The sequence below is a fragment of the Ctenopharyngodon idella genome, chromosome 3 (genome assembly GCF_019924925.1).
Source record: "Ctenopharyngodon idella isolate HZGC_01 chromosome 3, HZGC01, whole genome shotgun sequence".
NCBI classification, from domain to species: Eukaryota; Metazoa; Chordata; class Actinopteri; order Cypriniformes; family Xenocyprididae; genus Ctenopharyngodon; species Ctenopharyngodon idella.
The window spans coordinates 244,072-271,503 of NC_067222.1; the positions used below are offsets into that span (position 1 = coordinate 244,072).

Sequence of the window (27,432 nt, forward strand, 5' to 3'; positions counted from 1 at the left end):
AGAAAACCCGAGGAAGACTTCTGTAAACAGGTAACCCTTTGCCCACACAAATGGATTACGATAACATAAAAACAAAGTCTGTATGATGAGTCGCACACGCTCCGAGTTCAACAAAGTTTTAAGATTCCAAAAAGCAACGAGCGAAAATAAAATATAAATAGTATCACTGCCCGTTCAGTTGCATTTTTAAGACATTTAAAACGTGGATTTAAGACATTTTAATTAATTTAAGGCTTAGCTAATGTAGCACAACAGTTATTAAATATGAATGAAGAATAAACACCAACCTCCTTGTTCCTCGTGTTTTATTCTCCAGGGTTCTGGTTCAGTCATGTCCTCCTCACTCTCCTCTTTAACAAACACCATCTTCACAGCAGCAGATCTCAGTTCAGTTGATACTCCTCCAGATGAGGAGGAGGGGAATTACAGGTATTTATTTACCTTATTCAAAATGTATCTAAAAGTACACTTCTAACAGTTTGCATTAAGCAAGTACCACGACACAACACCAGAAACTAATCTTATTTCTGAGGTTTAATGGTGGTTGGCAAACACACGCATGTGTCTTACCGCCACCCACTGGACTGGAGTGAAGAGGAGGGGAAATAATATCATAATATGGCGAAAAGCTATTGCGCGTGTACATAGTTTAGCGTTTACTTATATATATATATATATATATATATATATTTGCACAAAGAAATGAAAAGGACTGAAATTTGTTAAAATTATACAGCCTATGAGGATTCGAGTTATATCAATAGCCTACAGGCTTGAGTGAGGAGAAGAAAAGAGAAACGAGAGATTCCAAATCTATTCCAGTCAAATATTTCAGTGAAAATCACAAAATGTTCCCCAATGTTTAAATATGTTTAACTTTTCAGTCATGAACTACATTTTGCAGAATGACTGACATTACAGCATTTAAATAGGGATGAAGTCAGCAAAATTGGGACACTTTAAAAGAATGCGTATGTGCAGACGACTACGTAGTCTTTCTTTACAAAGTGACATCGCCAACTACTGGTCTGGCATGCGTAATACAGCGTTTTTAGTCATTTTTGCGGATCCATGTGAACAGGAATAGTTTTGATAACGTTTTCATCTGTACAAAGAAAAAAGGTTTCTGTTTTTAGTACGTCGTTGTCGTGCAAACGTACCCTCAGTGTTGCATTTAACAGCCTGTAGTGTGCACACTGATCAGTGTTCATTTCATCCACTCATCTGGCCAAACCCATGTGGGACCTGCATGGAAACTGGGGTTAAAACTGTCTGGGCCCCAGTAAGGTAGCCCAGGTGAAACCCATTTGGCCCCACATGGCTGTGCTGGCTGGAAGTTTTCAATGGTAGGTAAAAGTTCACTCAGAAAAATCAATGCTATAGTACACAGAGAAAGAATATGCACATTTGTATGTATACAGCACATTTATTTGTGTAGCAATGTGTTGGATGTAAACTGAAAAATCACATTTGCAGAAAAATAAAATAAAAATTGTACCTCCTCACAGTACATAACACTACAAGTTCCCATCTTCTTCAACCCTCTACATTGGGAGTAAATTAGTCACATATTTACACAACGTCACTTGGCTGAGAGCGCACTCGCAGTGAGAGAAAGAGAGAGCCCATGTAGGGCTCGTTGACAGAACTGTCACAGTCCCGATCGGACCAGTGCTGCATCGCCATGAAAGTTTATCATTTGAAACACTGAATTATTTTTTTCATAATCTTGAGAAGAAAAAAGAAAAAAAAACTGTATTATTCATGCCAGGCCTGTATTTGGCAATGTCACTTTCTCAATGTCAATCATGAAAGGGGAAAATGGCAAAACAAAATAACAATAATAACGACAGAATCAGACTTGAAGGTCCACCTTGCTATTCAGGTCTACCATTAAAAATGTTATCCTAAAATCATATCCAGAATCAACTTAATGTATGTTTTCCTCAGTGACAAAGTCAAGATTTTTAGAGAAAATGTACATCTAAGATGTCGGTTCTTTGTATTTCAATCATGTATTTCTGGTGCCTTTTAAAAGAGTCAACCCTTAGAAATCTCTGTCTACAAGACATACAGCTTTTCATTTTTATGAACTTTCTGGTGTTTCTTGATGCCAAAGCAATTTTTTTTTACTGCGATGATCACAGTTATAGGTTCAGTAAGTGATTTCTGAGAAACACAGATGATATCTGGAATCAACGTAAACAAACAAACCCATCCCTCCCTCCATTGCTCCGCCCACAAAATGTACGAACAATCAAAGCAAAAGTTGATGTCTCTATCGTAACAGAAACTATACAAAATAATGCTTTGCGAAAAATATGGCAAAGATGAAAACGATGAGACTTGTGTTCCATTTAAAACTCTTCTCACGCGAATGACGTGTAAGGCATCTCTTCAGCATGAATTCTCATGTTGTTCCACATTGAGAGCAGGTGAAATGTTCTTCCTTTATGTGGGAAAGTGTTTCCACACTGAGAGCAGGTAAAAGGCCTTTTTCAAGTATGATTCAACATGTGCTTCTTCAGGCTTCTTTTACATGTGAAAGTGTTTCCACATTGAGAGCAGGTAAAAGGCTTTTCTGAAGTGTGAATAAACAAATGATACTTAAGGTGTGAGTTCTGTGTAAAACTCTTGCCACACTGACAGCAGGTGAAAGGCTTTATTCCAGTATGAATTAACATGTGATGCTTAAGGTTTCCTTTACGTGTGAAAGAGTTTCCACACTGAGAGCAGCTGAAAGGCTTTTCGGAAGTGTGAGTTAAAAAATGATCCTTAAGGTGTCCTTTCTGTGTAAAGCTCTTTCCACAGTGAAAGCAGACAAAAGGCTTGTTTCCAGTATGAATTAACATGTGAGTCTTAAGGCTTCCTTTATGTTTGAAAGTGTTTCCACACTGAGAGCAGCTGAAAGGGTTTTCTGAAGTGTGAGTTAATAAATGTTCCTTAAGGTGTCCTTTACATGTGAAACTCTTTCCACACTGAGAGCAGATAAAAGGCTTTATTTCAGCATGAATTAACATGTGATTCTTAAGGTGTCCTTTACATGTAAAACCCTTTCCACACTGAGAGCAGGTGAAAGGCCTTTTTCCAATATGAATTAACATGTGATTCTTAAGGCTTTCTTTACGTGTGAAAGTTTTTCCACACTGAGGGCAGGTGAAAGGCTTTTCTGAAGTGTGACTTACCAAGTGATCATTAAGGTGTCCTTTCTTTGTAAACGTCCTTCCACACTGGGAGCAGGTGAAAGGATTTTTTTCTGTGTGAATTATCATGTGAGTCCTAAGGCTTCTTTTATGTTTGAAAGTCTTTCCACACTGAGAGCAGGTGAAAGGTCTTGTGACTTCTGTTATTTGAATGCTGCTTTGTGAGCAACCGTTTTCAGTTTTGGAGCAACTCAATGGTTTTTCTTCAGCGGTGACATCATGAGCTTTTTGAAGCTGATATTTCTCTTCCACTTCATTCAGATCTTCTCTTTCCTCTTTCACTTTCACCAGGCCTAAAATAAAAACATAATTTTGAAAATCAATTGGGACTGTTGGAAAATAAAAGGAAATTAGGGTACGTTTACACAACAATGTACTAAAATCGAAAAGTTTTTCCTCTGCGTTTTTGAAAAGTTTCAAATGCAGAAGACAACATTCTCAAAATGATCCCAGTTCAAACAGATCCACAAAAGCAACTAAAAATGCTGTATTATTCATGCCAGGCCAGTAGTTGGCAATGTCACTCTGTAAAGAAACACTACGCACCTATCCACCTTATTCTTACGCCCCATGACACTTTTTGCGCAAATTATGGGTGCAACTTCCATTAAGCTGTAAACAGTCAGTTTCTATGAATGCAATAATACATTTTTAACTGTTTTTTTTACAATGAGATGACATTATTCTACTCACCCTTCAACCATTGAACATTAAAAGGACATTTAAAAGTGTAAAAGCATCAACAAGGTACTTTCAACAGACCACAAATAACCCCAAAAGTGCAATTCTTTCCACAGCAATAATGGACAAGTTAAATATCACTGTAGTAATGCATGTATTATGCAACATACATTGCCTTAATCAAAAATGTTCATTAACTTCAGCCTTGCTTGATACTATGTCAAAGTGATTTCCGTCATTTTGACAGATAATAAATTGTATTTACCTGTGAAAACAAACCTGAAAAGAGACGTGAGGATTTGAGGAGGAAAAACAAGAGACTCTCTGTGTATTCCAGTAAATTATATTGTGAATTAAGTGAATTACAGTGAATTAATGGGATATATTGTAAATTAAATTGGGAGAACAGACCACAAATGTGCAGTGTAAGCTTTATCTGGCTGAGTGCCATAAAGTTTTCTAAAGTTGTCATGCCTGTAACTCTAAAAGTATTCAAGATATCTTATTATCCTTCTAGATTCTTATTATCAATAAACTTTTCTTTTGGAATCTTCATTTTATGGTTCAATCCCAAAGATAATGGGACCCCAATGTGACGCCACATCCAAATTTGACCCATTTTTAATGGTCAAGAACCAAATGTAGTCAATTTTTTAAACATATGATAGCTAGTGTGTTTAAAGAAGAATGCTGTCCTTTTTCCTACTATTACAGCGGAATGTAAAGGGAAAAGAAAATCATGTGGAAAAGAATGCAGTGACTGAAAGATCTCTAGCCATATATATTCTTGTTATAACATCACGTTAAAATACCAAGCATTAAGTTATTCTCATGATGTCTGAAAATAAAACATGAAGGAAAATCGAAAGCTCATTCAGTCAAACTGACGGATAAGCTTTATTTGTAGGGCAACCTTATGACCTGAAATGATTCGTTTCAGTCTTTTTGAATGGAAGTTTCCCAAACCGGAAGTGCCACCTATAACTCAAAACGCAGTAGGCTTGTCAGGAATAAGGAGGATAGACTGAACAAGTTATGTGGTAATTACAGTACATTGGTCAGGACATACAAACTCTCATCTATCATTTATTGACCTCAAATATGGCTTATCATCTGAAACATGCAAGTAGAAGCAACTTTACATTGACACTCACTTTAACATTAACCTAGAAAAATGTGGGCTATTCAAGTGTTTGTGCAAAGTGTGAAAGCTGAATAGTAGTGCGCTTACTGCATGACAGCTAACATGGAGGCGCCGGTATGATCACTTGCACTTAAAATACTCCATTTTTGGTCATACAGATAAGAGTAATACATCTTTTGAATCTGGCGTGATTTTATAACATCATATATCAACATAGTGCAAAATGTTATTGCAATTATGTATAGAAGTCGTTCATTTGTTATGAGAAAGAATGTCCAGGAAAATGAATTTCATTAATGTTATTCGGAATAACCAATATAAAGGGACCATTTTGGATCAAGTCTTGTGGTCAATATCATGTGACAGGATGTGACATCATTCGGACACCTGCAAAGGACCACATGGTCGTGAAGCAAAGTAACTAATTCTCTTTTAACTATTTGAAAAATTAATGATTTCACTTGCTCATACGCATGTCCCGAAACATCAGGTCATTTGGTTCAACTGTTATAAAACATGGAAAATGCTGTAATATTTTAAAAACTTGTACTAAATAGAAAAGGTTTGATTGAAGCAAGATATCAGCATGTTATCATTGTTTGAAAATACTGTCATTCGGTAAAACCGAAATTGATTAAACTGAATGACTTTTTTTGGTGACAAATTTTGTCCATCTTGCAAAAAATAATTTACAAAAGCAGCGTTAAATGATTGTAAAAAGCAGTCTCATTGTTAACACTGAATAAAACTTCAAAATTATGTCTCCATTATGTTTTTTTTACACTTTTAAAAACCTTATTCGTCAATGACCCAGGTACAAATCAGAGACATTTCTAAGATACATTTGATTCAGATTATTAAATATTGAACTGTAAAGAAATTGATTTGATTGTCGAAAGAATTCCAGGTGCAGTTCACTCTCAACCAATAAGATTCAATGAGGCATTTTCATCGGTCAGTCGGAAGTCTATTCTGACTGGTTAATAACTTTTGACAACGTTTAATCAAGAAGCGAAAGTAATTAATTTCTAGTTCAAGAACACAGAGATTCACGAGTGCACAGGACACAGTTTGAGCGCACACACAATATCTGAGTGAAAGGAGAAGCAGTTCATGAGCGAGCACTGCATACAGTGGAGAGCGCGCGTCCAGTTTTGTGGGCGAGAAAAGGAAATCCGCGTGCTCTCGATATTTGTCATAAAAATAAAGCCATAGTAAACCGCAGGTAGACTTCTGTAAAACAGTTAAACCTTTGCCCACACAAATGGATTACGATAACATAAAAACAAAGTCTGTATGATGAGTCGCACACGCTCCGAGTTCAACAAAGTCTTACATTCCAAAAAGCAACGAGCGAAAATAAAATCTAATTCGTATCGCTGCCTGTTCAGTTGATTTTTAAGACCTTTGAAACGTGAATTTAAGACATTTTAATGTTAATCGCCTTGTTTTTACATTAAAGAATTTAAGACTAAATGTACAACAGTTATTATAAGATGAATGGATAATAGACAACCTCCTTGTTCCTCGTGTTTTATTCTCCAGGGTTCTGGTTCACTCATGTCCTCCTCACTCTCCTCTTTAACAAACACCATCTTCACAGCAGCAGATCTCAGTTCAGTTGATACTCCTACAGATATTCCTGCTTGCTTCGCGTCTATGGGGATGGAAATGTTACAGGTATTTATTGACCTGATTCAACATGTGTCTTATACTAAAAGTACATTTCTAACAGTTTGCATAAAGCTGAGTACCCCGACACAACACCAGAGATCATGCTGAAAACTAATCTTCTTCCTCTGAGGTTTAATGGTGGTTGGCAAACACACGCATGTGTCTTACCGCCACCCACTGGACTGGAGTGTGAAGAGGAGGGGAAATAAAGTGGGGGGTGGGGGGACTAACTTTTTTGCAGAATAACTGACGTTACAGCTGTGGTCTCAAACTCAATTCCTGGAGGGCCACAGCTCTGCACAGTTTAGCTCCAACCAGCTCCAGCTCACTCCTGTTTGGAAGTTTCTAGTAATCCTGAAGACCTCGATTAGCTGGATCAGGTGTATTTGATTAGGGTTGGGGCAAAACTGTGCAGAGCTGTGGCCCTCCAGGAATTGAGTTTGAGACCACAGCATTTAAATAGGAGTGAAGTCAGCAAAATTTGGGCACTTTTTGGTAAACTGTATTAAATACAAATATTCTACACTATTAATGTTTTAAACAAATGCTCAGGGTCTCTTCAACTATAGTTTTTGAAGGAATAAGAATTCTTCTGAAATGCTTTAAAATCGGAATTGGATCTGAATTTTTACCACAGTTTCACCACAGATGGTCAGGTGTCGCATTTTGGCTTTGTTTCTCTTTCATTTACTTTATGGACGTAGTTTGGTTGTCTTTGTTCTTATGTTCCCACCATCATTAGTTGTCATGGTTACTAATTAGAGCATCTGTTTTGTATCTAGTTCCTTTGCCTGTGTATTTAAGCCCTTCAGTTTTTTCTGTTCATTGTCTGATATTGGTTATGTTGATACTGTTATGTTGAGTATTCTGTTATTTTATTAAAGTTGCTTGACTGTTTGAAGTACGACTACTCTCATCTTCGTGGACTAACTCGTGACATCAGGAGTGATGGAGGTCCATCAAGTTTTTTTTGCACGGGCTCAATGCTACATTATGATTGAGGGTAATAAATCTCCATTGTACAACAGTTATGACAATCTTGGCAACCTTCTAAAATTCAGCAACCAGCAAAATAAGAGAAATAGTTGTTGCCTAAGAAACTGCATTAAAGGAGACTTATTATGCCTTTTTTTTACAAAATGTAATATGTCTCAGGTGTCCCCAGAATGTATCTGTGAAGTTTCAGCTCAAAATACCCCACAGATATTTTATTATACCATGTTGTAAATGTCCATTTTTGAGTGGAAGGAGTATGCAAATGCAAATGCAAATGATACTCTGCAAAAACATCTATTTGGTTTTATTATCATCTAGCTATCTAGATGATATCTAGCTATCTAGGTTGCGCTCACGTGACATTGCAGTTCTTTGTCATCATGAAAGTTTATTTTATTTACATTCACCCGAAGTATGTGCACAAAGAGCTGTCAGACGGTGCGTCCCCTGTAAAGCATTATTGTGTTTAAACTGTCAAATACACACAATGTTATGCCAAAAACACATAAAGTTCACATAAACACAGTCGGTTATGTCCGTGAATGTAAACAGCAAGTAAAGAAATTGCATGTGTATATTAGATCTTTGTATAAAGTAAAAGCAGCATAATATACAGTAACTACTGCTATACTATTAATATAAATCTAGTCTTAGCCTCAGACGTCATGTCCACGGACCGTTAGCTGAAGGTCTAATGCATATGGCACACTTAACTGGAAACACTACAGGATTTTCGAAGTCATCATCTGGTTGGTTGAATTCTACAGGATGTCCAAGAGTGTGTGTCGTGTTCTTTAATGGTCCGCCTGGAAACAAATGCCGTGAACCATGCCGAACCCCCTCGTGGAAGAAGAACGTTGTTGTGTTTACAGCTGTGACAATAAGCGCTCACCAGGATCAACTAAACACTGGATTTTCAAAAGTATGTGATGTTTGCGGCTCCATTTTTGCAGTAAACTTGCACAGCATTCTTGAATGAATAATTTATTAGACGCACGGCAGTCTATTATTGTATTGACACAGACATTAGATTTTCATGCCCCTAAACATGATGCAGAACAAAACGAACTGTGATTGGTTGCATTACATATTAGTCAAAAATCCTCTTGGGGAGTCCTTGGCCAAAGAAAGCTGCGATAGAGTCCAGACCTTCTGTCGTCAATCTAAAGGTCTGGCTACGCAAGACTAGGGGTACGTTTACACGACAACAATGTACTAAAAATGGAAAACTTTTTTTCTTTGTATCAAAACTATCCCTGTTCACACGGATCTGTGTAACTGACTAAAAACACTGTTCTACGCATGCCAGACAAGTAGGTGGCGATGTCACTTTGTAAAGAAAGACTACGCGTCCCAGACCCTCTCGCTCTCTTGAAACGAGTGGTGGACAGCTGGAACTTCGGAAGTCTCACCTTACCAGGGAAACGGGGCGGTTGGTAGCTGAGTATAATATTTATGAAAATGCGAGTTCGATGTAACTGCTCCAGCGCTGCTGGGACCAGAAGAAGAGGGTACTGGAAATTGACTGTTTGAGAGTTGAGAGCATGGTAGTCGATGCAGGGGTGCAAGCCTACATCCTTTTTCCCAATGAAGAAGAAACTCGAAGCAGCAGGGGAAGTAAATGGATGGATGAATTCTTGCTTGAGAGCTTCCTCGATGTAATCTTCCATGGCCTTCTGTTCCGGAATGGACAGTGGGTATACTATACCCCTTGGTAATGTGGCCCAAGGCAACAGGCTGAGTCCCATGGCCGGTGAGGTAGTAATTTGGTCACTAGCTGCTTGCTGAAGACATTCTGGAACGGCGGTAATCAAGGGGAATTTCTTGCTGCGACTGTGGTTGCTTGGACTCTCAATAGTCCAGTGTTCCGGACTCCGTCTCCGGTGTTCCAGCAGACAAGAGGAGCCAGGTGAAAAAAAAGGACACTGCCATAATGTACTTAAAGTCCTTTATTTTCGCTCACTATAATAATACTAAAAATTCTTCTTTAGTACTCCTTAAGATAATCCTAAGAACATCTAAGTGTACTCAACTGTGCTATTTTGAGACACCATGAATATGAATTCAAATGTGCTTTTAACTATCTCTGTATTAAATTTTTTTTCATTTAATTACCACTTGTAGTATGGTGTCTCAAAATAGCACAGTTCTTAAGATAAGCATAAGCATATAAGCATAAGTGTTTGTGGATTCTGCGTTGACGCTCTGCATTAGAGTCAATTTGCATGGGCTCTGGTGCTACAGGGGCGACAAGTGTAGAGGCAGACGGAGGATGCAGCGCGGATTGGTCCAGGGTGCAATCAGTGAGTCATTGTGAGATTCTGATGGAATTTTGAAAAAAGCTCTCAAGTCCAATCACAATGTCATAGATTGCCATTTGTAGACAGATGTTGGGATTAAGCCCCTGACGAAATGCAGTGGCTGCATTTCAAAGAAGAGAGAGCATTGTAACATGAACCTGCTGCATTCCTCTGCCTCATCTGGGTAGGTTGCTGGTCGGGCCATGGGACTGGCAGAGGCAGATGGCGAAGTGATGACGAGTGGTTAAAGTGCATGACGGATAGCTTGCACTAAGTCGGCAAAGGGATCTGATGGTGGATTGCTGGCATCGCTTTGATCTGCTTCACATTGCATGTTGGTCTGGTCTTCTGTCATGAAACAGAAGGATGCGACACAGGTAATTTCTTTCAGGTAAGTAGTCAGGTAAGTGGTTTAGGTTAGAATGATGAGACCAGACAAAGGTGAACTGATGTGTGCTGGCTTAAGTAGTGCGTGTTTGAAACACGGACTGCTTCACCCAACGGCTCTGTGTATCAATACACAATACCCTTAGCAACCACTCTTAGCAACATAAACTATGTTCTCAATTGATATTGTTCATTGAAGCTTACTGTATTATGTAGAAGAGTATTGTGAGAAAAAAGATCGAGTGAGCGAGTGACAGTCATAAAGACAGTCATGCCGCCATCTAATGGCGTAATAATGTAACTTCTGTTGCTGTTCACGGTCAGGGACTATTTTTTCTGGTGGAAGGAAGGCTTTTATTGAAAGCTTACTTCATGAAAGTTGATACATATTTTTGGCTTTAATATTTGTATTGTGTGGTAACCGTTTTATAAAAGCAATAAGGTACTCAAGGCTGTGCTGTATTGTGAATAAGTCACAGCTGAAGGGGTTGCAGGCCTGCTTAGCGTCATGCCTAAAAATGCCCTTCAGCCGTGACTTATTCACGATACAGCACAGCCTCGAGTACCTTATTGCTTAATTATAACAGCTAAGGGGCATTGTTAGGCACGACGTGGAGCAGAGCTATCGCAGCTGACATTCAAACTGATATTTTTTTTTTTTTCTAATATGATTGCAGGACTGACCTGAAAGAAAATGCTATATAGATGCAGGTAATGCAAGCTTCAGTGAACAGTATCAATGAGAACAAACATAGTATGTTTACTTTGCTAAGGGTGGTTGCTAAGGGTGTTGTGCAGTGATACATAAAACCGTTGGGTGAAGCGGTCATAGCCGTGTTTTATCATGAATGAAACACAGCTATTGACCAATCAGAATCACAAGGACAGGAACTAACCATTTTATAATAGAACTCTGGTGATTGGGAACGAGTGGCTGGAGTGGTGGAGGTCTGGTGCTGAGGATGTTGTTGACTCTGTGACAATGTGGCACTTACACATTCAAGCAAGTTTAGAAATTATAAATCTGTAATATATCTGTAATAAATAATACATATAAACTAAAGTAATTCAGGGGTCATGTTACCACAACTTAAATATATGCATGATTGCAAGTTAAAAAAAAAAAAAAAGAAATATTGTTTTAATTAATCCTTTGAAGTTGCAAACATTATTTTCATAAGTCTCATTGTTTTGATTGAGCAAAACCAGAATATCTTCATCTGTTTTCTTCCATGAAACCTCTTCAATGTGTTCAGGTGAGATGTGAGAGACTACAGAGCAGTTCAGAGTGACGTCCTCACCCACAGACGCTGATATGGACTCATCTGAGCCTGATACTAGCAAACGCTTCTAAAGAACAAACAGCATAAATATCACAAAACATCAATTCAGCTTATTTACTTTTTTTTTTTTGTAAAATCACATTCCGGGATATTGCTGGGGGTGGTGGAAAGGGCTTGATGCCCCCTTGACACTGGGCCTGGGCTGTGGCAGTTATCGGCTGCATCCCAAAGGGCGTACTTCATGTGTACTTTCGGTCTTGTGGACTTTCGGCCAAGTAAGTCAAGTAAGACCGTAGGGCAGGGGTTGCCCAACCCTGTTCCTGGAGATCTACCGTCCTGCAGAGTTCAGCTCCAGCCCTGCTCAACACACCTGTCTGTAATTATCAAGTGCTCCTGAAGATCTTAATTAGATGATTCAGGTGTGTTTTATCAGGGTTGGAGCTAAACTTTGCAGGTAGGTAGATCTCCAGGAACAGGGTTGGGCACCCCTGCCATAGGGTGTCCCATTCATCATTTTAGGTTTCAGAAGGGTGCTCGTGAGTGCCTCCTTTGCGGCCGCTATGTGCTCTCGATGCGCACTTCTGCTGAGCCCACAAGTCTAGACAGAGGACTTTACCCGGCAGTCAAAGCGGCATTACATAATGAAAGTGCGGACTCAGAGGAAGACCATGAGGGTTTAGAGTGCCATTTGGGATGCAGCCGGAGTTGCTGTGTTTCTGCTCATCTCTTCTTCTCTTAATGTTCTTGTTGTTCCTCTTTTCTTCAGTGATTCTGCTTATGTGTTCATCACTAATGCACAATCATCACTCAATCACTGAATTATCAAATTAACTGTGTTACATTTAACAGCCTGTAGTGTGCACACTTATCAGTGTTCATTTCATCCACTCATCTGGAAAAACCCATGTGGGGCCTGCATGGAAACTGGGGTCAAAACTGGCTGAGCCCCAGTTAGATAGCCCAGGTGAAACCCATTTGGCCCCACATGGCTTTGCTGGCAGGGAGATTTCAACTTTAGGTAAAAGTTTACTCAGCAAAGTCAATGTTATAACACACAAAGAAAGAATATGCACATTTGTTTGTATACAGTACATTTATTTGTGTAGCAATGTGTTACATGTAAACTGAACAATAATTTGTACCTCCTCACAGTAGATAACACTACACAACCCTCTACAATGCAAGTAAATTTCACGAGACGACAAAAAAAAAATATCTATATATATATATATATATATATATATATATATATATATATATATATATTATTAGACAATGGCTAGTACAATTTCAGTCACCTGTAATTGATTTAGAGGCAAAAAATAAGTTTAGCACAGATTTAATTTCATTGCCTGTAAGATTTACACACCGTCGCTTGGCTGAGAGCGCCCTCTATCACTTTCTCTCACACACGTGCACTCACAGTGAGTCATGAAAGTTTATCATATGAATTATTGAATTATTTTTTCACAATCTATATAAAAAAACTGTGGAGTTCGGTCTGAACCACATTCAACAGTTTATCAGAAATCGCTTACTGCTCCTTTAAATTGCCTTTCTGCAGTGTGAGAATAGTGCAGATGAGATCTGAGACTCGTGATCCATTTAAAACTTCTCACACAGATGACGTGTGTAAGGCATCTCTTCAATGTGAATTCTCTTAATATTCCACATTGAGAGCAGGTGAAATGCTTCCTTTATGTGTGAAAGTTTCCACACTGAGAGCAGGTAAAAGCCCTTTTTCAAGTATGAATCAACATGTGCTCATTCAGTCTTCTTTTACATGTGAAAATGTTTCCACACTGAGAGCAGGTAAAAGGCTTTTCTGAAGTGTGAATTAACAAATGATACTCAAGGTGTGCTTTCTGTGTAAAACTCTTTCCACATTGACAGCAGCTGAAAGGCTTTATTCCAGCATGAATTAACATGTGATTCTTAAGGTTTCCTTTACGTGTGAAAGTATTTCCACACTGAGGGCAGGTGAAAGGCCTTTCTGAATTGTGAGTTAACAAATGATCCTTAAGGTGTCCTTTCTGTGTAAAGCTCTTTCCACACTGAGAACAGGTGAAAGGCTTTATTCCGGTATGTATTAATATGTGCTTCTTAAGGTTTTCTTTACGTGTGAAAGTGTTTCCACACTGAGGGCAGTTGAAAGGCTTTTCTGAAGTGTGAATTACCAAATGATCATTAAGTTGTCCTTTACATGTGAAACTCTTTCCACAGTGAGAGCAGATGAAAGGCTTTATTTCAGCATGAGTTAGCATGTGATTCTTGAGGTGTCCTTTACATGTAAAACTCTTTCCACACTGTGAGCAGGTGAAAGGCCTTTTTCCAATATGAATCAACATGTGATTCTTCAGGCTTCCTTTACGTGTGAAAGTCTTTTCACACTGAGGGCAGGTGAAAGGCTTTTCTGAAGTGTGAGTTACCAAATGATCATTAAGGTGTCCTTTCTGTGTAAAACTTTTTCCACACTTGGAGCAGGTAAAAGGATTTTTTCCTGTGTGAATTATCATGTGAGTCCTAAGGCTTCCTTTATGTTTAAAAGTCTTTCCACACTGAGAACAGATGAAAGGTCTTTTGACTTCTGTTATTTGAATGCTGCTTTGTGAGCAACTGTTTTCAGTTTTGGAGCAACTCAATGGTTTTTCTTCAGCGGTGACATCATGAGCTTTCTGATGCTGATATTTCTCTTCCACTTCATTCAGATCTTCTCTTTCCTCTTTCACCTTTATCAGGCCTAAAATGAAAACATTAAAATGATTATTATTCAAATGATAAAATGATATTATTCATGCCAGGCCAGTAGTTTGGCGAGGTCACTTTGAAATCACTATGCACCTATAGACTGAATACTTAGCAAATTCACGTTTTTGTAGTTTACACAGAGACGATGATTATTTCATTGCACTGAAATAATCTGGATTTTTAAAAAAAAAAAATACAGATCACGGTCGCGGTTCTCCCACGATTCTGAAAACAAAACAATAGACAACTAAACAAAATAACATAATTTATTTGGGTTTCTGACAAAATGTTTAATTTTAATGTTACAAATGTGTCTATTTATAAATGTTTAAATTGTCACAAACGGGTCTTTAAAAAATATTTTAAATATTAAAAATATTTATTATTTTAAATGAAATTAATAAATGAAGACTTGTTTCGTCCAGAGTTTTTGAACGAATCTCTATCAAATACATTTAATTTAAGTCACTGGTCACCACCTACTGGCATAACAATGTAATACAATCTTTATTTAAAGTTTGAGCGCAACGCAATATCTGAGAGAGAGAGAGGAGAAGCAGGTCATAAAAGAGAACTACATATAGAGAGCGCGCGTCCAGTTTTGTGGGCGAGCAGAGGAAATCCGCGCGCTCTCGACATAAGGTTATTAAATTAACGCCATGGCATACCACAGGAAGACTTCTGTAAAACAGTTAAACCTTTGCCTACACAAATGGATTACGATAACATAAAAACAAAGTCTGTACAAGCTCCGAGTTCAACAAAGTTTTACGATTCCAAAAAGCAACGAGCGAAAATAAATAAATCATATCGCTGCCTGTTTAGTTGCATTTTTAAGACCTTTGAAATGTGGATTTAAGACATTTTAATCTTAATTAACGCCTTGTTTTTACATTAAAGAATTTAAGACTTAATGTAGCACAGCAGTTATTAAAGATGAATGGATAATAGACAACCTCCTTGTTCCTCGTGTTTTATTCTCCAGGGTTCTGGTTCACTCATGTCCTCCTCACTCTCCTCTTTAACAAACACCATCTTCACAGCAGCAGATCTCAGTTCAGTTGATACTCCTCCAGATATTCCTGCTTGATTCAAAACTTACGTCTATGAGGATGGGAATATTACAGCCATTTATTGACCTTATTCAAAATGTATCTTTCTATCTACTAAAAGTACATTTCTAACAGTTTGCATAAAGCCAAGTACCTCGACACAACCCCAGAGATCATGCTGAAACTAACCTTCTTCCTCTGAGGTTTAATCGTGGTTGGAAAACACACGCATGTGTCTTACCGCCACCCACTGGACTGGAGTGGAGGACGGAAAATAATATGGGGGAGATAGCTATAGCTTGTGTAGGCCTACATAATTTACCATTTTCTTTCATTTTAAAAAGAAATGCACAAAGAAATGAAAAGGACTTTGTGAAACTGGTTAGAAATATATAGCCTATGAGTATTCGAGTTATACCAATAGCCTAGGCAGTGCCACGTTAGACTTGGGCTAATGAACGCAAAGGCCCCGCAACATTCTTCAGTCCGTAGCAGCACCAGCTACAAAAGCAGAGGACAACGTATGTGCATTTTGTAATAAATCCAAAAGCAAAAGATGCAAAAAGAACTATAAAAAGGAGTGGAAATGGCTAATGAGCTAATGAGTGATCCTCTGCAGCTGTCAACTGGTTATAGTTGAAATTTTATGTCATGTTAATGTTAAAAGTGTGTTTGTTTTCCACCAGGTGAAAGAAATCCTCAACTAAAGCATGGCACATTCCATGTTATCAACAAAACTGTACTCAGAAAAGTCAATGCTATAGTAAACAGAGAAAGAATGTGCACATTTGTATGTATAAAGTACATTTATTTGTGAAGCAATGTGTTACATGTAAACTGAAAATTCACATTTGCATGTCTGTTTGTAAGTTATATACAGTATAGTAAACAGAGAATTCTAGAAAACAGACGTTCTGTAAAAAAACACAATAAATTGTACCTCCTCACAGCACATAACACTACGTTCCCATATTCTTGGTGGACATAATTTTCAAAAACTTGCACTTTGAAACATGTTTTCATAAGTTTGTATTTTTAGGCCCCAAAATGTCATTGACATGTAAATGAACGGATAAAATCACAACCCTTCTTTTTTCCAGTGATATTCCTCTGAGCTTTTCTTTTTTGTAATGTCTCATAGCCATCTCTCTTTCTACAGTTTCCCCCCTCTTTCTCACTCTCTCCTTCCCCATTTTGAGTGGACACGCCCCTAATGCTGATTGGCTACAAGTGTTGTGCTGCTCAGTCCGATCCTCTTTCAACAGCGTTTCTCAGAAAATTGCTTACTGTACCTTTAAATTCCTTTTCTGCAGAGTAAGAATGGTGCAGATGACCTTGTGTTCTATTTGAAACATGAACTCACATGAATGACGTGTGTAAGGCATCACTTCAGTGTGAATTCTCATGTCGTTCCACATTGAGAGCAGGTGAAATGCTCTTCCTTTGTGTGAGAAAGTGTTTCCACACTGAGGCCATGTAAAAGGCCTTTTTCAAGTATGAATTAACATGTGATACTTAAGGCTTCCTTTATGTCTGAAAGATTTTCCACACTGAGAGCAGGTAAAAGGCTTTTCTGAAGTATGAATTAACAAATGATCCTTAAGGTGTCCTTTCTGTGTAAAACTCTTTTCACATTGAGGGCAGGTGAAAGGCTTTATTCCAGTATGAATTAACATGTGAGTCTTAAGGTTTGCCTTACGTGTGAAAGTATTTCCACACTGAGGGCATGTGAAAGGGTTTTCTGAAGTGTGTATTAACAAATGATCCTTAAGGTGTGCTTTCTGTGTAAAACTCTTTCCACACTGAGAGCAGGTGAAAGGCTTTATTCCAGCATGTATTAACATGTGCTTCTTAAGGTTTTCTTTAAGTGTGAAACTATTTCCACACTGAGGGCAGGTGAAAGACTTTTCTGAAGTGTGAATTAGAAAATGATCATTAAGGTGTGCTTTCTGTTTAAAACTCTTTCCACAGTGAGAGCAGATGAAAGGCTTTATTCCAGTATGAGTTAACATGTGATTCTTAAGAATTTCTTTACGTGTGAAACTCTTTCCACACTGAGAGCAGCTGAAAGGCTTTTTTCCAGTATGAATTAACATGTGAGTCTTCAGGCTTCCTTTATGTCTGAAAGTGTTTCCACACTGAGGGCAGGTGAAAGGCTTTTCTGAAGTGTGAGTAAGTAAATGATCATTAAGGTGTCCTTTCTGTGTAAAACTCTTTCCACACTGAGAGCAGGTGAAAGGCTTTTTCCCAGTATGAATTAACATGTGACACTTAAGGATTCCTTTCTGTGTAAAACTCTTTCCACACTGGGAGCAGGTGAAAGGCTTTTTTCCAGTGTGAATTATCATATGACTCCAAAGGCTTCTTTTATGTTTAAAAGTCTTTTCACACTGAGAACAGCTGAAAGGTCTTGTGACTTGTGAGCAACTGTTTTCAGCTTTGGAGCAACTCAATGGTTTTTCTTCAGCGGTAACATCACGAGCTTTCTGATGCTGATGTTTCTCCTCCACTTCATTCAGATCTTCTCTTTCCTCTTTCACTTTCACCAGACCTAAAATGAAAAAATTAAAATGACGAAAATCAATTGGGACAATTGGAAAATAAAAAGAAATTAGGGTATGTTTACACGACAATGTACAGATGGTACTCAGCCAGAATGCGGTTGTTGTCGCTGCGGGTACTGTCGCGGTTTGCGGCGGGAAATTCATTTCTGCTCTTGAACGCTAAGCTATAATCACAGCTCGTTTTCACGAGTAGCAGTCAACTGCGCCATGTGAAAATTAAAAAAAATACGGTCAATAAGATTTTTAAAAATCAAATGCACACCACATGTAGAAAAGTAAGCATGCGTGTAAGCATTTGCTGTTTAAAATGAATTCAAACAGTAGGCCTACAGTAAATGTCAAAATTGTGCTTACTTTTTCATGGACTGTGCTTTAATGCAGTACTAATACCCCGTATTTCTCTTTAAAAATATTTCTTAATTGGCCTATGTATTGTTATTTTCTTCTTGTAATAAAATTAAAAAACAGAAATGTGAATTATATAGGCTACACGTAAAACACATTTGTGATAGCGTAGTTTTTCCTAATAGGCTGCATGAATGAGTAGGCTTTGCATGCGCATTTTAACAGTAGTGTAAATAGACTAGTGGATAATGCTACGACACTTGGCGCAACTGTCCTTTAAGAGATCTGCCTCGGGATAGCCTTTTCAAGCCAATGTATTTCGATTGAAATGTACATTTATTGATCTGAAAACGATCTTTGTTATTAATTTTCTGTAATTTTTATTGTTTATTTTGAATTAACAATGATAACATTGTAAATATTGCTCTTAACCGATGTTAGGTGACAGTCTTTGTTTTACTGTTGTTGATGCTTAAGAAACAGCAGATTGGTCAAGTGTTTGGTTTTGTGAATCACTCATGAATCTGACAATGATAACCAATGGATAAATGATAAAGCAACAAAAGAAAAACAACAAATTTTAAAACAGATCTGTATCAAACAAATCATTGTTGGGTGAATATGATTATTATAGCTTTAAAAAGACTTGAAACAATTTGATTGACTAAATGACAAAATGAAATAAAATAATAACCTACTAACTAGGCTAAATAGTAGCATTTGCTTTATTTTCAAGGTAAAGACTCAGGACAGTTGCCTATTTATTTATTACAGGTGTTTATTCCCTGTGCGATTTTGTGTAAAGTGAGAAATACAAAATCTTATTCTTATAACATTTGTATTGCCAAATAAGTTTCTGTGTACAATTAAAACAGTGTAAAATAAAAACAGAACAAGCAACAAGGTAAAAACATAAGTTTTTATTTTCGTCTTTCTCGCCGACACGCTGGATCAGAAGGTTTCTGTCTCCCTCGCTGATGAGCGATTTACACCTTTTGTCCTGCAGCCCCACCGTGAAGCTACTAAACTCTCCTAACAAAATCCAACATTTTGACAAAATGATAACTGCAAATCCACGTTTCTCTGCCTGGAGTCCAGTTGTTTCTCTGAATTGCAGCAAACCATTTGCTTCTTTTTTCTCTAGCTCTCGGCAATCTATAAAAATATACCTCAGATTTTGTGTCCAAGCTATTTGTACAGTCAATTGCAAAGCTCTTTCATGTTTTGGATGTGTTTTGTGTGTTTTTCGCAGCATTCACGCTGAAAACCAATGCTGCCACTCAGTCTTTTGCCACTCAGTGGGTGTAACTGCAGTCATAACGGCTGATGGTGATGTCTATTGGCTGATTCAGAGGTTGAGGGCAGCCATTTTGAGTTGACATCATTGTAGTCCTTAGTTCACAACACTTAAGTCAGTACTTAAGAATTAGTTTTAGGCCCAATCCCAATTCTATTTTATACCCCTTTGCCCTTCCCCTTGCCCCTTGAAACAGAGTGGCAAGGTGTAGGAGTGAAAATATTCCCCTAAGAAATGGGACACCACCACTACACCATTACACACGTCATCATACCTAGTTTTTTTATTAGTGTCCTGTAAAATTTAACCAGTATGAACAGCAATGAAGTCTGCATATCAACAGAAATCAGGCGCAAGCACGTTTAACAAATTACTCACTCCCAAAGTTGTTTTACGCTGTATTTCGGACTTCAGAAAACGGCGCTCAGTGCAATGTTATACAAACGAGCCCATTGTTGCCTTGGTAAGGCGAGAGTTTACAGATGATACGAGATGTAAATAGCGACTGCGCTATGAAGGATGACCAGATATTTCTTTTAACTGTGTTATATATTTGTGTTCACATCATTCAAATAGCACGTTTAGCAAGCTACGAAGAAACTGGCAGCCAGGTAACACACAAGTGATCGATCATGAGTGGAAAATCACTGCCATGATCACTACACGCATTCTAGCAACATGGTAGTCAGTGTATGCAGGGAAATTTCTCATACCCCTTCGTTCAAAGTGTGGGCTATCTGGCCCTTCCCCTTACCCCTACAACTCCAGTCAAAAAGAGAATGGAGACACCCCTACCCCTCCATGTGAGCGCGCAAAACAAAGGGGTAGGGGAAAGGGAAAGAAATGGGATTGGGCCTTAGACTCTACTAAAAGTTGCTTTTAACTTCTTTATAAAAGTCTCCTACTCTTAGAAATGTTGAAATATTAATCCATCAACAAATGGTTCAAATTAAAAATGGATTTGCTAAAACAACATAAAACAATAAATACATTATTTAAAAATACATTTATGAATTCATAAATAAATAGTGGAATTTCAAATTGTATTTGAAAATGCAATTTAAAAAGAGAAATAATTAATTGGATTCAGAAATTTAAATACAAATATAGGTTCTAATCATCCATTAAAAAGGGCAATTAAATTAACCATTTGCATTTCCTCACTGTTTTTCCTTTTTCTATTAGCATTTTGATTTGCTTAACCATTTAGCTTCTCTTTTTAGCCTCTCCATTTAGCATTTCAGTGACACTTTGGGCCTTGTGTGCTGGGGAAACAAGGTAAAGGTGAGATGGGTGTAACAAGCTCTCTGATTGGCTATTTCCTTATAAATTACTGCTTTTATTGCCCATTAAAAAATAAAATTATTAATTACTTTGCAATTTAATCTATTTATTTTTAGATTAATTAATTTGTAAACATTTACTAATGCACGTTTTTATTGTACAATTAGTTAATTAATGATTATTACCATTTCCGTGACACGTGTGGTCCTCCATACAGTTCACTCTCAGCCAATAAGATTCAATGAGGCATTTTCATCGGTCAGTCGTCTATTCTGACTGGTTAATAACTTTTGACAACGTTTAATCCAAAAGCAAAAATAATTAATTTCTTGTGCAAGAACATGGAAAGATTCACGAGTGCACAGGACACAGTTTGAGCGCACACGTAATATCTGAGTGAGAGGAGAAGCAGTTCATGAGAGAGCACTGCATACAGTGGAGAGCGCGCGTCCAGTTTTGTGGGCGAGCAAAGGAAATCCGCGAGCTCTCGCGCTACAATAATGCTCTCTCGACATTTGTAAATAACGCCACGATTCCAAAAAGCAACGAGGGAAAAATAAAATTTAAATCGTATGTTCAGTTGTATTTTTAAGACCTTTGAAACGTGGATTTAAGACATTTTAATGTTAGCCTACTTTACGCCTTGTTTTTACATTAAAGAATTTAAGACGTACGTAGCACAATAGTTATTAAATATGAATGAAGAATAAACACCAACCTCCTTGTTCCTGGCGTTTTATTCTCCAGGGTTCTGGTTCACTCATGTCCTCCTCACTCTCCTCTTTAACAAACACCATCTTCACAGCAGCAGATCTCAGTTCAGTTGATACTCCTCCAGATATTCCTGCTTGCTACAAACTTACTCACGTCTATGAGGATGGGAATATTACAGGTATTTATTGACCTGATTCAAAATGTATCTTTCTATACTAAAAGTACACGTCTAACAGTTTGTATTAAGTCAGTACCACAACACAACACCAGACATCAAGCTGAAAAACTAATGTTCTTCCTCTGAGGTTTAATGGTGGTTGGCAAACACACGCATGTGTCTTACCGCCACCCACTGGACTGGAGTGTAAAGCGTCGATAGGCGGGAAAATAATTGGGATGGGATGGGATGGGATGGGATGGGGTGGGGAACCCGTTTCTTTTTTAAAAAAAAAAAATAATAATAATAATAATATTAAATACAAATATTCTATAGGCTACTTATATTTTATACAAATGCTCAGGTTCTCTTTTATCTCCAACTGTGATCTTGGAAGGAATTAGAATTCTTCTGAAATGTTTTAAAAATGGATCAGAATTGGATCAGAATTTTTATTTGAACCACAGTTTCAACACAGATGTCTCCGGCTTTGTTTCTCTTTCGTTTTCTTCATGGACGTAGTTTGCTTGTCTTTGTTCCTATGTCCCCACCATCATTAGATGTCATGATTACTAAGTATGTTACTAATTAGGGCACACCTGTTTTATCTAGTTCCTTTGCCTGCGTATTTAAGCCCTTCAGTTTTTTTCTGTTCATTCTCATCGCTTCATAACATTAAGGATGAACCACTGTCACATGAACTGTTCAAATATGTTTTTAGTAGCTTTCTGGGTATCTAAAAGTATTAATTATCTTGCTGTCAATGGAGGCCTCACTGAGCCATCGGATTTTATCAAAAATATCTTAATTTGTGTTCTGAAGATGAACGAAGGTCTTACGGGTGTAAAACGACATGAGGGTGAGTAATTAATGACAGAATTTTCATTTTTGGGTGAACTAACCCTTTAATTCATGATCACCTCAGTCCTCCTTAAAACTCGTATGAAACCGGCGACAGGCTTCGGCTCCTCCTCGTATTTTACTCTGTGTGTTATTCAGCATGTTCTTCAGTCTGTAGCAGCGCTAGCATTAAAAGCAGAGGACAACGTGTGTGCATTTATTTATAGATTGTTATGATATCTGCATCTGTGTAGTTCTTTGTCATCAATGCTGTTTCTATAATATGATGCGGGTAAACCAAGTTGGTTTCCCTTCCACAGTAAAATCTAGGCTTAGCTATTTTTTATGAAATTCCTTTCATCTAAATGGCAAGAGACTTTTTGACTTTTCCTATTCTTGCTATACTTCATACTTCAGTGCAATAAAATTGCTAACATTTATTTTAAAATTCATTATCATTTTGTAATATATACAATAGCAAAACACAAAAAGAACTATAAAATAGAGTGAAAATGGCAAATGAGCTAATGAGTGATCCTCTGCAGCGATCAACGAGTTATATTGTTTCTGTTTTTCTCTTCTCCTTTTTCTGTTCTTGTTGTTTCTCTTTGCTTCAGTGATTCTGCTTGTTCTTATCAGGTATCATCGCTAATGCTCAATCATCACTCAATCACTGAATTATCTCATTAACTCCAATACTGATTCAGTGTTACTTTTAGGGTACGTTTACACGACAACAATATGCTTAAAACGGAGAAGTAAGTTTTCCTTTTAGTTTTCCGAGTACAGATGACACCATTGTCAAAACGATCCGAATCCATGAAAATGACTAAAAACGCTGTATTCTGCTGGCAGGCCATTAGATAGCGATGAAACCCTATAGACTGAACATATAATGCGCATGTGCATGATCGTTTTAACAGATTCACATTTTTGTTGTTTACATGGAGACCATTTTCAAAAACTTGCACTTTGAAACCTGTTATCAAAGGTTTGCATTTTCAGGCCACCAAAACGCTGTTATCGTGTAAATGAACGGCCAAAACGCATTAAAAATGTATCAGTTTTTAGTTGAAAATGGTGTTGTGTAAACGGCCCCTTATTACCCTGTTATTCTTGGTGGACATAGGTAGATATTTATGGAGTATACGTGCGTTTGACATATCTTCATAATTGAACGGATCATTTTGCATGTGAAGGCTCACATGATGAAAGAATGTTTTTGGATGTTGTCTGAGAATCAACTCATCAGTTCTGATCAGAAATCCATATGAATTTAGTTATTGTGCAAATCGTACAATTGTACTTACTCTTTGTTTTTGCTAAAACAAATGAATTTGCTTAATTTAATAAGAAATTCAAATCAGGGGCCATATGTATAAAGCCGCTCAGAGTAAAATTTTAGACTTAAGTATGTCAAAATTCTAAGAATGACGTAATTTTACTCTTATTCCTAAACTTAAGAATAAGTGTGATTCATAACGGCTCCTAAGTGTCAAGACTAGGTCTTAGCTCCAAAATTATTTAGGAGAGCTGGAGAGGTTACCACAGCAAACACTGACCAAAATTGATGTGCGAAGGATTTATATTTTATATATATATATATATATATATATATATATATATATATATATATATGAGACCCTACAATTTTGCTTAAACCATCAAAATATGAGGAAAATATTTTTATTTTTTATGCAGTTATTTATCTGACAAAAGTTTTGGCAAAAAAAAAATTAAATTACAGCTACAGGTTTCAGAAATACCAAAAAGCACATTGACATCAACATAATCAAGTTTTTAATTTCTTTGGTCCTCTTGAGCCAATTAGGAATTGAGCTCTCTGGGTTGCTCTCAACATCTGTTGAAACATAAAAATGCGAGAAACGTTAATATGTTAATTGTGCTTCGTTACTGCTCTTCTGAATGGATACATTTGATTGCCTGTGATCACTATATCAAGGTTGATCTCTCTAGCTAACATTAGCTACTATCTAAAACCTTTTTTTAAAAAGGTGCGCAAAGTATAAGGGTACGATTACACCACAACAATGTACATATAGACGACAACATTATCAAAACCATCTGTTCACACACATCTGTGAAAAAAACTAAAAACACTGTATTATTCATGCCAGGCCAGTAGTTGGCGATGTCACTTTGTAAAGAATCACTACGCAGCTATACTGAACAAATAATACACACAATATCACTGTCTTTACAAATTTGCATTATTGTAGTTTACTTGGAGAAGATAACAGTATCATTTTCAAAAACGTTCAATTTGAAACCCATTTTCAAAAGTTAGCATTTTTAGGCCCCCAAAACACCACTGTCATGTAAATGAATGGATAAAAATCATAACTGTTCTTCTTCTATCACCTTAACATTCATATGTTGTTGGTATGCTAATCCAAGATCAGTATGGACTAATAAGAACAAAGTACAACCTCTTGTGTGTTTGTGAACTGTGTCTGTTTTAATCTAGAGCTCCAAAGAAATTAAAATAATTGCATAATATCAGGTGTCTGAAGATCAAGATCCCAGTCTGTCAAAGGTGATGTGTCTGAACAAAATAAGATTCTTGTCTGATGGGGACAGTGGATCTCTGGTGCTACCACTCCATCCTCTGGGTCAGCATCAGAATTTTGTTAATGGAAAAGTTGCTCCACTCCCTGGAAAATGAGAAAGGAGATGTATTATAATCTAACAATACAAAGTGCTTTGAATTCCCACATAACAAATTATGCAGACTTAAAGGTGCCCTAGAATCAAAAATTGAATTTACCTCGGCATAGTTGAATAACAAGAGTTCAGTACATGGAAATGACATACAGTGAGTCTCAAACACCATTGTTTGCTCCTTCTTATGTAAATCTCATTTGTTTAAAAGACCTCCGAAGAACAGGCGAATCTCAACATAACAGACTGTTACGTACCAGTCGGGATCATTAATATGTATGATCCCAATATTTGCATATGCCAGCCCATGTTCAAGGCATTAGACAAGGGCAGGACGTCTGGATGTGCACAGCTGAATCATCAGACTAGGTAAGCAAGCAAAGACAATAGCGAAAAATGGCAGATGGAGCAATAATAACTGACATGATCCATGATATGATATTTTTAGTGATATTTGTAAATTGTCTTTCTAAATGTTTCGTTAGCATGTTGCTAATGTACTGTTAAATGTGGTTAAAGTTACCATCGTTTCTTACTGTATTCACGGAGACAAGACTGTCGTAATTTTCATTTTTGAAACACTTGCAGTCTGTATAATTCATAAACACAACTTCATTCTTTATAAATCTCTCCAACAGTGTGTAAAGTTAGCTTTAGCCACGGAGCACCATCAAACTCATTCAGAATCAAATGTAATCATCCAAATAAACATTGTACTTACGCGATTAGACATGCTGCACGACGAACACTTTGTAAAGATCCATTTTGAGGGTTATATTAGCTGTGTGAACTTTGTTTATGCTGTTTAAGGCAAGCGGGAGCTCCGGGGGCGGGGAGCACGAGAATTTAAAGGGGCCGCAGCCTGAATCGACGCATATTTAATGATGCCCCAAAATAGGCAGTTAAAAAAAATGAATAAAAAAAAAAAATATATGGGGTATTTTGAGCTGAAACTTCACAGACACATTCAGGGGACACCTGAGACTTATATTACATCTTTTGAAAACACGTTCTACGGCACCTTTAAAATATTTATTTCAAACAAATTATATATAATTTCAGTCATAATTACTTTAATGTATTAGGTTTTGCATTTGGACATACAGTATTGTGCAAAAGTCTTAGCTTTGTTGTTTTAGCAATGTTTTAATGACCATCCATGTTTATTTTTCGGTCTTTATTACAACACAAACAGAAAATACAGGAAATATGTACACAAAATGAAAAAAAAAAATCAGAACAAAATGGCTTCTTTAAGCAAAAATCAGTATTTAGTGTGACCTCCTAGACTTCTTACAGTTTTTTCAAAGGAGAAACTTCTGATCAGATTTTGAAAGTTTTCTTGACCTTCCAGTCATTTTCCATTCCATTTAGGTTTAAGAGAGCCAGATTCTCGCTATTGCTCAAGTGTAAGAAGAGGTCACTAAACACTTACCACTTTATTAATACAGTTTTTCAATACCGCTTACAAATTTAATGTATTTCCTGGTTATATTCTAATAAAGAGACTGAGAAATAATTATATGGTCACTATACCATTGCTAAAACAACATCTAATGGTGTCTTAAGACTTTTGCACAGTACTTTATATTTATTATTATTAAAGACTACTTTTTCCCCTTTAAATATGATCTAATCCAAGGCTGTAACTGCATGTACAGTACATAACAAGATCCTGTAATGATTGGGTTAAATCAAGACAACACTGCTGTATAATATGGGCTCTAAAATACCTCTCCACCTGAAAAAGCAAAAGTAAGTACTTCTATTGATTTTGTAAACGTAAAAAATACTGACTTGCCGCGAGTATCCAGATAACAACGATGATTGATGATAATGATGATTATATCATTCGTCTGTGCTAGTCCTAAGAAGTCATCTCACCATAGTAGCAGCAGATACATACAGATAAAATAATAAAAACTCCTATCTTTATATCACTAAAATGAATTAAGAAGCCGCTTACAGACACTCACCTCCACACATGTAATTGTAAACACAACATTGACGTCTTCACTTCCAAGACAAGAAGAAGCCGTCAATCAAAAACTCAGTAGCCAATGAGAACACACCACTGCTGG

The 27,432-nt window shown here is 37.2% G+C and overlaps 2 protein-coding genes and 2 long non-coding RNA genes across 11 annotated transcripts in view; 1 reads left to right on the plus strand and 3 right to left on the minus strand.

The window, feature by feature from the left end:
- Positions 1-27,432, minus strand: part of LOC127509451 (gastrula zinc finger protein XlCGF57.1-like) — a 100,392-nt gene that overhangs the window by 10,746 nt on the left and 62,214 nt on the right. Inside the window, exons 1-2 of one of the 4 annotated variants that reach the window (XM_051888187.1) lie at positions 15,623-15,671; positions 15,373-15,520 (exon numbers count right to left, since the gene is read on the minus strand). The exons of 1 other annotated variant lie outside the window; for it this stretch is intronic. In XM_051888187.1, coding sequence (XP_051744147.1) covers positions 15,373-15,451 — 79 coding nt within the window. In that variant the 5' untranslated portion in view covers positions 15,452-15,520; positions 15,623-15,671. Of the gene's footprint in view, positions 1-6,544; positions 6,686-6,782; positions 6,871-15,372; positions 15,521-15,622; positions 15,672-27,432 lie in introns of those variants that run through there. 2 more of the 4 variants (XM_051888190.1, XM_051888188.1) reach the window with 2 other exon arrangements.
- The window catches only part of LOC127509484 (uncharacterized), a 55,280-nt gene continuing 30,911 nt past the window's right edge, over positions 3,064-27,432 (plus strand). Inside the window, exon 1 of the long non-coding RNA XR_007929244.1 lies at positions 3,064-3,200. This is a non-coding gene — a long non-coding RNA (uncharacterized LOC127509484). The remainder of the gene's footprint in view (positions 3,201-27,432) is intronic.
- LOC127509466 (gastrula zinc finger protein XlCGF8.2DB-like) overlaps positions 12,772-27,432 on the minus strand; it is a 49,983-nt gene continuing 35,322 nt past the window's right edge. For 3 of the 5 annotated variants that reach the window (XM_051888246.1, XM_051888247.1, XM_051888248.1), the window contains exon 3: positions 12,772-14,397. In XM_051888246.1, the coding sequence (XP_051744206.1) occupies positions 13,411-14,397 (987 nt within the window). In that variant the 3' untranslated portion in view covers positions 12,772-13,410. Of the gene's footprint in view, positions 14,409-16,255; positions 18,020-27,432 lie in introns of those variants that run through there. The other 2 variants (XM_051888245.1, XM_051888244.1) reach the window with 2 other exon arrangements.
- Positions 24,340-27,321, minus strand: LOC127509483 (uncharacterized). Its single transcript, XR_007929243.1, has 2 exons — positions 26,073-27,321; positions 24,340-25,344 (listed from the first exon to the last, which is right to left on the minus strand). It is a non-coding gene; the product is annotated as an uncharacterized LOC127509483 (long non-coding RNA).